The 12035-nt window shown below is 49.4% G+C and overlaps 1 protein-coding gene across 1 annotated transcript in view; it reads left to right on the plus strand.

The window, feature by feature from the left end:
- tbc1d23 (TBC1 domain family, member 23) overlaps window positions 1-12035 on the plus strand; it is a 67179-nt gene that overhangs the window by 41091 nt on the left and 14053 nt on the right. Inside the window, exons 13-14 of the mRNA XM_046299442.1 lie at window positions 8444-8583; window positions 9124-9168. Coding sequence (XP_046155398.1) covers window positions 8444-8583; window positions 9124-9168 — 185 coding nt within the window. The remainder of the gene's footprint in view (window positions 1-8443; window positions 8584-9123; window positions 9169-12035) is intronic.

The raw sequence follows: 12035 nt of genomic DNA on the forward strand, positions 1-12035 counted from the left end.
TTACACTGGAGCTAGTCAGTAGCCACTGCCGTGAGAGGATTACACTGGAGCTAGTCAGTAGCCACTGTCAAGAGAGGATTACACTGGAGCTAGTCTGTAGCCACTGTCATGAGAGTATTACACTGGAGCTAGTCAGTAGCCACTGTCATGAGAGGATTACACTGGAGCTAGTCATAGTAGCCACTGTCAAGGGAGGATTACACGGGAGCTAGTCATAGTAGCCACTGTCAAGGGAGGATTACACTGGAGCTAGTCAGTAGCCACTGTCATGAGAGGATTACACTGGAGCTAGTCATAGTAGCCACTGTCAAGGGAGGATTACACTGGAGCTAGTCAGTAGCCACTGTCATGAGAGGATTACACTGGAGCTAGTCAGTAGCCACTGTCATGAGAGGATTACACTGGAGCTAGTCAGTAGCCACTGTCATGAGAGGATTACACTGGAGCTAGTCAGTAGCCACTGTCATGAGAGGATTACACTGGAGCTAGTCAGTAGCCACTGTCAAGAGAGGATTACACTGGAGCTAGTCAGTAGCCACTGTCAAGAGAGGATTACACTGGAGCTAGTCTGTAGCCACTGTCATGAGAGGATTACACTGGAGCTAGTCATAGTAGCCACTGTCAAGGGAGGATTACACTGGAGCTAGTCAGTAGCCACTGTCATGAGAGTATTACACTGGAGCTAGTCAGTAGCCACTGTCATGAGAGGATTACACTGGAGCTAGTCATAGTAGCCACTGTCAAGGGAGGATTACACTGGAGATTACACTGTCTGGAGCTAGTCTGTAGCCACTGTCAAGGGAGGATTACACTGGAGCTAGTCTGTAGCCACTGTCAAGGGAGGATTACACTGGAGCTAGTCTGTAGCCACTGTCATCAGAGGATTACACTGGAGCTAGTCAGTAGCCACTGTCAAGAGAGGATTACACTGGAGCTAGTCAGTAGCCACTGTCAAGGGAGGATTACACTGGAGCTAGTCTGTAGCCACTGTCAAGGGAGGATTACACTGGAGCTAGTCTGTAGCCACTGTCATGAGAGGATTACACTGGAGCTAGTCTGTAGCAACTGTCATGAGAGGATTACACTGGAGCTAGTCAGTAGCCACTGTCAAGGGAGGATTACACTGGAGCTAGTCAGTAGCCACTGTCATGAGAGGATTACACTGGAGCTAGTCAGTAGCCACTGTCGAGAGGATTACACTGGAGCTAGTCTGTAGCCACTGTCATGAGAGGATTACACTGGAGCTAGTCAGTAGCCACTGTCATGAGAGGATTACACTGGAGCTAGTCATAGTAGCCACTGTCAAGGGAGGATTACACTGGAGCTAGTCAGTAGCCACTGTCATGAGAGGATTACACTGGAGCTAGTCATAGTAGCCACTGTCAAGGGAGGATTACACTGGAGCTAGTCAGTAGCCACTGTCATGAGAGGATTACACTGGAGCTAGTCATAGTAGCCACTGTCAAGGGAGGATTACACTGGAGCTAGTCTGTAGCCACTGTCATGAGAGGATTACACTGGAGCTAGTCTGTAGCCACTGTCATGAGAGGATTACACTGGAGCTAGTCTGTAGCCACTGTCATGAGAGGATTACACTGGAGCTAGTCAGTAGCCACTGTCATGAGAGGATTACACTGGAGCTAGTCATAGTAGCCACTTTCAAGGGAGGATTACACTGGAGCTAGTCAGTAGCCACTGCCGTGAGAGGATTACACTGGAGCTAGTCAGTAGCCACTGTCAAGAGAGGATTACACTGGAGCTAGTCTGTAGCCACTGTCATGAGAGTATTACACTGGAGCTAGTCAGTAGCCACTGTCATGAGAGGATTACACTGGAGCTAGTCATAGTAGCCACTGTCAAGGGAGGATTACACTGGAGCTAGTCATAGTAGCCACTGTCAAGGGAGGATTACACTGGAGCTAGTCAGTAGCCACTGTCATGAGAGGATTACACTGGAGCTAGTCATAGTAGCCACTGTCAAGGGAGGATTACACTGGAGCTAGTCAGTAGCCACTGTCATGAGAGGATTACACTGGAGCTAGTCAGTAGCCACTGTCATGAGAGGATTACACTGGAGCTAGTCAGTAGCCACTGTCATGAGAGGATTATACTGGAGCTAGTCAGTAGCCACTGTCATGAGAGGATTACACTGGAGCTAGTCTGTAGCCACTGTCATGAGAGGATTACACTGGAGCTAGTCAGTAGCCACTGTCAAGAGAGGATTACACTGGAGCTAGTCAGTAGCCACTGTCAAGAGAGGATTACACTGGAGCTAGTCAGTAGCCACTGTCAAGAGAGGATTACACTGGAGCTAGTCTGTAGCCACTGTCATGAGAGGATTACACTGGAGCTAGTCAGTAGCCACTGTCATGAGAGGATTACACTGGAGCTAGTCATAGTAGCCACTGTCAAGGGAGGATTACACTGGAGCTAGTCAGTAGCCACTGTCATGAGAGGATTACACTGGAGCTAGTCATAGTAGCCACTGTCAAGGGAGGATTACACTGGAGCTAGTCTGTAGCCACTGTCATGGGAGGATTACACTGGAGCTAGTCTGTAGCCACTGTCAAGGGAGGATTACACTGGAGCTAGTCTGTAGCCACTGTCAAGGGAGGATTACACTGGAGCTAGTCTGTAGCCACTGTCAAGGGAGGATTACACTGGAGCTCAAGGGAGTCTGTAGCCACTGTCAAGGGAGGATTACACTGGAGCTAGTCAGTAGCCACTGTCAGAGAGGATTACACTGGAGCTAGTCTGTAGCCACTGTCAAGGGGGATTACACTGGAGCTAGTCTGTAGCCACTGTCATGGGAGGATTACACTGGAGCTAGTCTGTAGCCACTGTCAAGGGAGGATTACACTGGAGCTAGTCTGTAGCCACTGTCATGAGAGGATTACACTGGAGCTAGTCTGTAGCCACTGTCATGGGAGGATTACACTGGAGCTAGTCTGTAGCCACTGTCATGGGAGGATTACACTGGAGCTAGTCTGTAGCCACTGTCATGGGAGGATTACACTGGAGCTAGTCTGTAGCCACTGTCATGGGAGGATTACACTGGAGCTAGTCTGTAGCCACTGTCATGGGAGGATTACACTGGAGCTAGTCTGTAGCCACTGTCATGGGAGGATTACACTGGAGCTAGTCTGTAGCCACTGTCATGGGAGGATTACACTGGAGCTAGTCTGTAGCCACTGTCATGGGAGGATTACACTGGTCAGTAACCACTGTCAAGGGAGTCACTAGTAGCCACTGTCAAGGGAGGATTACACTGGAGCTAGTCTGTAGCCACCGTCAAGGGAGGATTACACTGGAGCTAGTCTGTAACCACTGTCAAGGGAGGATTACACTGGAGCTAGTCTGTAGCCACTGTCATGAGAGGATTACACTGGAGCTAGTCTGTAGCCACTGTCATGGGAGGATTACACTGGAGCTAGTCTGTAGCCACTGTCATGGGAGGATTACACTGGAGCTAGTCAGTAACCACTGTCAAGGGAGGATTACACTGGAGCTAGTCAGTAACCAGTCAAGGGAGCCACTAGTCTGTAGCCACCAAGGGAGGATTACACTGGAGCTAGTAACCACTGTCAAGGGAGATTACACTGGACTAGTCTGTAGCCACTGTCATGAGAGGATTACACTGGAGCTAGTCAGTAGCCACTGTCATGAGAGGATTACACTGGAGCTAGTCAGTAGCCACTGTCATGAGAGGATTACACTGGAGCTAGTCTGTAGCCACTGTCAAGGGAGGATTACACTGGAGCTAGTCAGTAGCCACTGTCAAGGGAGGATTACACTGGAGCTAGTCTGTAGCCACTGTCAAGGGAGGATTACACTGGAGCTAGTCTGTAGCCACTGTCAAGGGAGGATTACACTGGAGCTAGTCAGTAGCCACTGTCATGAGAGGATTACACTGGAGCTAGTCTGTAGCCAGTCAAGGGGGATTACACTGGAGCTAGTCTGTAGCCACTGTCATGGGAGGATTACACTGGAGTTAGTCTGTAGCCACTGTCAAGGGAGGATTACACTGGAGCTAGTCTGTAGCCACTGTCATGAGAGGATTACACTGGAGCCTGTCTGTAGCCACTGTCATGGGAGGATTACACTGGAGATTAGCCACTGTCATGGGAGGATTACACTGGAGCTAGTCTGTAGCCACTGTCTTGGGAGGATTACACTGGAGCTAGTCTGTAGCCACTGTCATGGGAGGATTACACTGGAGCTAGTCTGTAGCCACTGTCATGAGAGGATTACACTGGAGCTAGTCTGTAGCCACTGTCATGGGAGGATTACACTGGAGCTAGTCTGTAGCCACTGTCATGGGAGGATTACACTGGAGCTAGTCTGTAGCCACTGTCAAGGGAGGATTACACTGGAGCTAGTCAGTAACCACTGTCAAGGGAGGATTACACTGCAGCTAGTCTGTAGCCACCGTCAAGGGAGGATTACACTGGAGCTAGTCAGTAACCACTGTCAAGGGAGGATTACACTGGAGCTAGTCTGTAGCCACTGTCATGAGAGGATTACACTGGAGCTAGTCAGTAGCCACTGTCATGAGAGGATTACACTGGAGCTAGTCAGTAGCCACTGTCATGAGATGATTACACTGGAGCTAGTCTGTAGCCACTGTCATGAGAGGATTACACTGGAGCTAGTCATAGTAGCCACTGTCAAGGGAGGATTACACTGGAGCTAGTCTAGTAGCCACTGTCAATGGAGGATTACACTGGAGCTAGTCATAGTAGCCACTGTCAATGGGAGGATTACACTGGAGCTAGTCTGTAGCCACTGTCATGGGAGGATTACACTGGAGCTAGTCTGTAGCCACTGTCAAGGGAGGATTACACTGGAGCTAGTCATAGTAGCCACTGTCAAGGGAGGATTACACTGGAGCTAGTCTAGTAGCCACTGTCAAGGGAGGATTACACTGGAGCTAGTCTGTAGCCACTGTCAAGGGAGGATTACACTGGAGCTAGTCAGTAGCCACTGTCATGAGAGGATTACACTGGAGCTAGTCTGTAGCCACTGTCAAGGGAGGATTACACTGGAGCTAGTCTGTAGCCACTGTCATTGGAGGATTACACTGGAGCTAGTCTGTAGCCACTGTCATGGGAGGATTACACTGGAGCTAGTCTGTAGCCACTGTCATGGGAGGATTACACTGGAGCTAGTCTGTAGCCACTGTCATGGGAGGATTACACTGGAGCTAGTCTGTAGCCACTGTCATGGGAGGATTACACTGGAGCTAGTCTGTAGCCACTGTCAAGGGAGGATTACACTGGAGCTAGTCATAGTAGCCACTGTCAAGGGGGGATTACACTGGAGCTAGTCTGTAGCCACTGTCAAGGGAGGATTACACTGGAGCTAGTCTGTAACCACTGTCAAGGGAGGATTACACTGGAGCTAGTCTGTAGCCACTGTCATGAGAGGATTACACTGGAGCTAGTCTGTAGCCACTGTCATGGGAGGATTACACTGGAGCTAGTCTGTAGCCACTGTCATGGGAGGATTACACTGGAGCTAGTCAGTAACCACTGTCAAGGGAGGATTACACTGGAGCTAGTCAGTAACCACTGTCAAGGGAGGATTACACTGCAGCTAGTCTGTAGCCACCGTCAAGGGAGGATTACACTGGAGCTAGTCTGTAACCACTGTCAAGGGAGGATTACACTGGAGCTAGTCTGTAGCCACTGTCATGAGAGGATTACACTGGAGCTAGTCAGTAGCCACTGTCATGAGAGGATTACACTGGAGCTAGTCAGTAGCCACTGTCATGAGAGGATTACACTGGAGCTAGTCTGTAGCCACTGTCAAGGGAGGATTACACTGGAGCTAGTCAGTAGCCACTGTCAAGGGAGGATTACACTGGAGCTAGTCTGTAGCCACTGTCAAGGGAGGATTACACTGGAGCTAGTCTGTAGCCACTGTCAAGGGAGGATTACACTGGAGCTAGTCAGTAGCCACTGTCATGAGAGGATTACACTGGAGCTAGTCTGTAGCCACCGTCAAGGGGGGATTACACTGGAGCTAGTCTGTAGCCACTGTCATGGGAGGATTACACTGGAGTTAGTCTGTAGCCACTGTCAAGGGAGGATTACACTGGAGCTAGTCTGTAGCCACTGTCATGAGAGGATTACACTGGAGCCTGTCTGTAGCCACTGTCATGGGAGGATTACACTGGAGCTAGTCTGTAGCCACTGTCATGGGAGGATTACACTGGAGCTAGTCTGTAGCCACTGTCTTGGGAGGATTACACTGGAGCTAGTCTGTAGCCACTGTCATGGGAGGATTACACTGGAGCTAGTCTGTAGCCACTGTCATGAGAGGATTACACTAGAGCTAGTCTGTAGCCACTGTCATGGGAGGATTACACTGGAGCTAGTCTGTAGCCACTGTCATGGGAGGATTACATTGGAGCTAGTCTGTAGCCACTGTCAAGGGAGGATTACACTGGAGCTAGTCAGTAACCACTGTCAAGGGAGGATTACACTGCAGCTAGTCTGTAGCCACCGTCAAGGGAGGATTACACTGGAGCTAGTCAGTAACCACCGTCAAGGGAGGATTACACTGGAGCTAGTCTGTAGCCACTGTCATGAGAGGATTACACTGGAGCTAGTCAGTAGCCACTGTCATGAGAGGATTACACTGGAGCTAGTCAGTAGCCACTGTCATGAGATGATTACACTGGAGCTAGTCTGTAGCCACTATCATGAGAGGATTACACTGGAGCTAGTCATAGTAGCCACTGTCAAGGGAGGATTACACTGGAGCTAGTCATAGTAGCCACTGTCAATGGAGGATTACACTGGAGCTAGTCATAGTAGCCACTGTCAAGGGAGGATTACACTGGAGCTAGTCTGTAGCCACTGTCATGAGAGGATTACACTGGAGCTAGTCTGTAGCCACTGTCAAGGGAGGATTACACTGGAGCTAGTCATAGTAGCCACTGTCAAGGGAGGATTACACTGGAGCTAGTCATAGTAGCCACTGTCAAGGGAGGATTACACTGGAGCTAGTCTGTAGCCACTGTCAAGGGAGGATTACACTGGAGCTAGTCAGTAGCCACTGTCATGAGAGGATTACACTGGAGCTAGTCTGTAGCCACTGTCAAGGGAGGATTACACTGGAGCTAGTCTGTAGCCACTGTCATTGGAGGATTACACTGGAGCTAGTCTGTAGCCACTGTCATGGGAGGATTACACTGGAGCTAGTCTGTAGCCACTGTCATGGGACGATTACACTGGAGCTAGTCATAGTAGCCACTGTCATGGGAGGATTACACTGGAGCTAGTCTGTAGCCACTGTCATGGGAGGATTACACTGGAGCTAGTCTGTAGCCACTGTCAAGGGAGGATTACACTGGAGCTAGTCATAGTAGCCACTGTCAAGGGGGGATTACACTGGAGCTAGTCTGTAGCCACTGTCAAGGGAGGATTACACTGGAGCTAGTCTGTAGCCACTGTCAAGGGAGGATTACACTGGAGCTAGTCTGTAGCCACTGTCAAGGGAGGATTACACTGGAGCTAGTCAGTAGCCACTCATGGGAGGATTACACTGGAGCTAGTCTGTAGCCACTGTCAAGGGAGGATTACACTGGAGCTAGTCAGTAGCCACTGTCATGGAGGATTACACTGGAGCTAGTCTGTAGCCACTGTCAAGGGAGGATTACACTGAGAGTCAGTAGCCACTGTCATGAGAGGATTACACTGGAGCAGTCTGTAGCCACTGTCAAGGGAGGATTACACTGGAGCTAGTCTGTAGCCACTGTCATTGGAGGATTACACTGGAGCTAGTCTGTAGCCACTGTCATGGGAGGATTACACTGGAGCTAGTCTGTAGCCACTGTCATGGGACGATTACACTGGAGCTAGTCATAGTAGCCACTGTCATGGGAGGATTACACTGGAGCTAGTCTGTAGCCACTGTCATGGGAGGATTACACTGGAGCTAGTCTGTAGCCACTGTCAAGGGAGGATTACACTGGAGCTAGTCATAGTAGCCACTGTCAAGGGGGGATTACACTGGAGCTAGTCTGTAGCCACTGTCAAGGGAGGATTACACTGGAGCTAGTCTGTAGCCACTGTCAAGGGAGGATTACACTGGAGCTAGTCTGTAGCCACTGTCAAGGGAGGATTACACTGGAGCTAGTCAGTAGCCACTCATGGGAGGATTACACTGGAGCTAGTCTGTAGCCACTGTCAAGGGAGGATTACACTGGAGCTAGTCAGTAGCCACTGTCATGAGAGGATTACACTGGAGCTAGTCTGTAGCCACTGTCAAGGGAGGATTACACTGGAGCTAGTCAGTAGCCACTGTCATGAGAGGATTACACTGGAGCTAGTCTGTAGCCACTGTCAATCTATCTTTTTGGTAAAAACATGCTGAAAATTTCAGGAGCTCATGATCTCTCTCGCTCTCCCCCCACCCCCACCCCCACCCACAACAGGGAGACGCGTTGAGCACCACAGGGGATAAAGGAGTCAAGTCTCTGGTCAACAAGATGACCTTTGCCCTCAAGTCCAAGTCTGTCATAGCGAAGGAGAAGATGATAAGCTTTATGGAGAACACGGCTACACCTGTAGACAGGTAATATCCTGTCCTCCCATGCTCTGTCTGTGTTAATATAGACAGGTAATATCCTGTCCTTCCATGCTCTGTCTGTGTTAATATAGACAGGTAATATCCTGTCCTTCCATGCTCTGTCTGTGTTAATATGGACAGGTTATATCCTGTCCTCCCATGCTCTCTCTGTGTTAATATAGACAGGTAATATCCTGTCCTTCCATGCTCTGTCTGTGTTAATATGGACAGATAATATCCTGTCCTTCCATGCTCTGTCTGTGTTAATATGGACAGATAATATCCTTCCATGCTCAGGACTCATTTCGCAGATAAATAATACAAATTGTTAAAATCAGGGAATAATTATGGACTCCACTCCTGTAATTCAATGTTATTAAATCATTATTAATGATCCTTTACTAATTTAATAGTATTAATCTGTGCCTTAGTTGACCCCTCTTCGCCGTGCCTTAGTTGAACCCCTCTTCGCTGTGCCTTAGTTGACCCCTAATCTCGTGCATAAATTTAACCCTTCATCATTGTGCCTTGTGTATTCCATGCTAGAATGTCTTTCACTCTCCCCTGGCCAGAGAAGGGGGTCCCTGACCGGTAAGACTCTCCCAGCAGCATGATGGCCTCTGTGGCCCCATCTTATTCCTGCTCTGTCTCTCGCAGCCTACTTATTGCCCCGGGGACCAGAGGGAACTTGTTATGGAGCCGAGAGCTGTACCACGACCACACTAACGCATCCCCCCTAACGTACTGCTCCCATCCCTTACTCACACCATGTCTCCAGTCCACATTCTTCTGTAGCTCAGTTGGTAGAGCATGGCGCTTGTAACGCCAGGGTAGTGGGTTCGATCCCCGGGACCACCCATACGTAGAATGTATGCACACATGACTAAGTCGCTTTGGATAAAAGCGTCTGCTAAATGGCATTTATTATTATTATATTATTCTGGCTCCTGGATGAAGTACTGCTCTCTGATCACTCTGTCACCTGTTATAGTCCCTATGCTCTGTGTCATCTGTTATAGTCCCTGTGCTCTGTGTCACCTGTTATAGTCGCTATGCTCTGTGTCACCTGTTATAGTCGCTATGTCACTGTCTGTAGGTCACTGTCTGTTGTTGCTCTTTTTAGTCTAACTATGAGTTGTCTGCAGTGGTCCTTGGATCTTTGCCTCGCCACTGTTTACATTTACATTTAAGTCATTTAGCAGACGCTCTTATCCAGAGCGACTTACAAATTGGTGCATTCACCTTATGACATCCAGTGGAACAGCCACTTTACAATAGTGCATCTAAATCTTTTAAGGGGGGTTAGGGTTAGTGGGTTAGGGTTAGAAGGTGAGAAGTGAGAAGGATTACTTTATCCTATCCTAGGTATTCCTTAAAGAGGTGGGGTTTCAGGTGTCTCCGGAAGGTGGTGATTGACTCCTGGCGTCGTGAGGGACTTAGCAAACGAGGATCGGATGTCATCGACCTTCTTTTCAAAATGGTTGACGAAGTCATCTGCAGAGAGGGAGGAGGGGGGTAGGGGGAGGAGGATTCAGGAGGGAGAAGGTGGCAAAGAGCTTCCTAGGGTTAGAGGCAGATGCTTGGAATTTAGAGTGGTAGAAAGTGGCTTTAGCAGCAGAGACGGAGGAGGAAAATGTAGAGGGGAGGGAATGAAAGGATGCCAGGTCCGCAGGGAGGCGAGTTTTCCTCCATTTCCGCTCGGCTGCCCGGAGCCCTGTTCTGTGAGCTCGCAATGAGTCGTCGAGCCACGGAGCGGGAGGGGAGGACCGAGCCGGCCTGGAGGATAGGGGACATAGAGAGTCAAAGGATGCAGAAAGGGAGGAGAGGAGGGTTGAGGAGGCAGAATCAGGAGATAGGTTGGAGAAGGTTTGAGCAGAGGGAAGAGATGATAGGATGGAAGAGGAGAGAGTAGCGGGGGAGAGAGCGAAGGTTGGGACGGCGCGATACCATCCGAGTAGGGGCAGTGTGGGAAGTGTTGGATGAGAGCGAGAGGGAAAAGGATACAAGGTAGTGGTCGGAGACTTGGAGGGGAGTTGCAATGAGGTTAGTGGAAGAACAGCATCTAGTAAAGATGAGGTCGAGCGTATTGCCTGCCTTGTGAGTAGGGGGGAAGGTGAGAGGGTGAGGTCAAAAGAGGAGAGGAGTGGAAAGAAGGAGGCAGAGAGGAATGAGTCAAAGGTAGACGTGGGGAGGTTAAAGTCGCCCAGAACTGTGAGAGGTGAGCCGTCCTCAGGAAAGGAGCTTATCAAGGCATCAAGCTCATTGATGAACTCTCCGAGGAAACCTGGAGGGCGATAAATGATAAGGATGTTAAGCTTGAAAGGGCTGGTAACTGTGACAGCATGGAATTCAAAGGAGGCGATAGACAGATGGGTAAGGGGAGAAAGAGAGAATGACCACTTGGGAGAGATGAGGATCCCGGTGCCACCACCCCGCTGACCAGAAGCTCTCGGGTGTGCGAGAACACGTGGGCGGACGAAGAGAGAGCAGCAGGAGTAGCAGTGTTATCTGTGGTGATCCATGTTTCCGTCAGTGCCAAGAAGTTGAGGGACTGGAGGGAGGCATAGGCTGAGATGAACTCTGCCTTGTTGGCCGCAGATCGGCAGTTCCAGAGGCTACCGGAGACCTGGTGTGGAGCGTTTGTATGGTCTGTGCAGAGAGGAGAGAACAGGGATAGACAGACACATAGTTGACAGGCTACAGAAGAGGCTACGCTAATGCAAAGGAGATTGGAAGGACAAGTGGACTACACGTCTCGAATGTTCAGAAAGTTAAGCTTACGTAGCAAGAATCTTATTGACTAAAATGATTAAAATGATACAGTACTGCTGAAGTAGGCTAGCTGGCAGTGGCTGCGTTGTTGACTTTGTAGGCTAGCTGGCAGTGGCTGTGTTGTTGACACTACACTAATCAAGTCGTTCCGTTGAGTGTAATAGTTTCTACAGTGCTGCTATTCGGGGGCTAGCTGGCTAGCTAGCAGTGTTGATTACGTTACGTTGCGTTAAAAGAACGACAATAGCTGGCTAGCTAACCTAGAAAATCGCTCTAGACTACACAATTATCTTTGATACAAAGACGGCTATGTAGCTAGCTATGTAGCTAGCTACGATCAAACAAATCAAACCGTTGTACTGTAATGAAATGAAATGAAAATGTGATACTACCTGTGGAGCGAAGCGGAATGCGACCGGGTTGTTGAGTGTGGAAGTTCTATTCGGTAGACGTTGGCTGTTGGCTAGCTAGCAGTGTCTCCTGCGGACCGAAGTGCGGATGCGACCGCTCGCTCCAACCTGGAAGTATGTAGGGTTGGAGTATGTTTGAGTGGACATTCACTTTAAGTGTGTGATACTATTTCACTGTTCTCCAAGGTAATAGCCAGGGTTGTGTGGTTCACTGTTCTCCAAGGTAATAGCCGGGGTTGTGTGGTTCACTGTTCTCCAAGGTAATAGCCGGGGTTG

This window comes from Oncorhynchus gorbuscha, linkage group LG02 (assembly GCF_021184085.1).
Source record: "Oncorhynchus gorbuscha isolate QuinsamMale2020 ecotype Even-year linkage group LG02, OgorEven_v1.0, whole genome shotgun sequence".
Classification (NCBI taxonomy): Eukaryota; Metazoa; Chordata; class Actinopteri; order Salmoniformes; family Salmonidae; genus Oncorhynchus; species Oncorhynchus gorbuscha.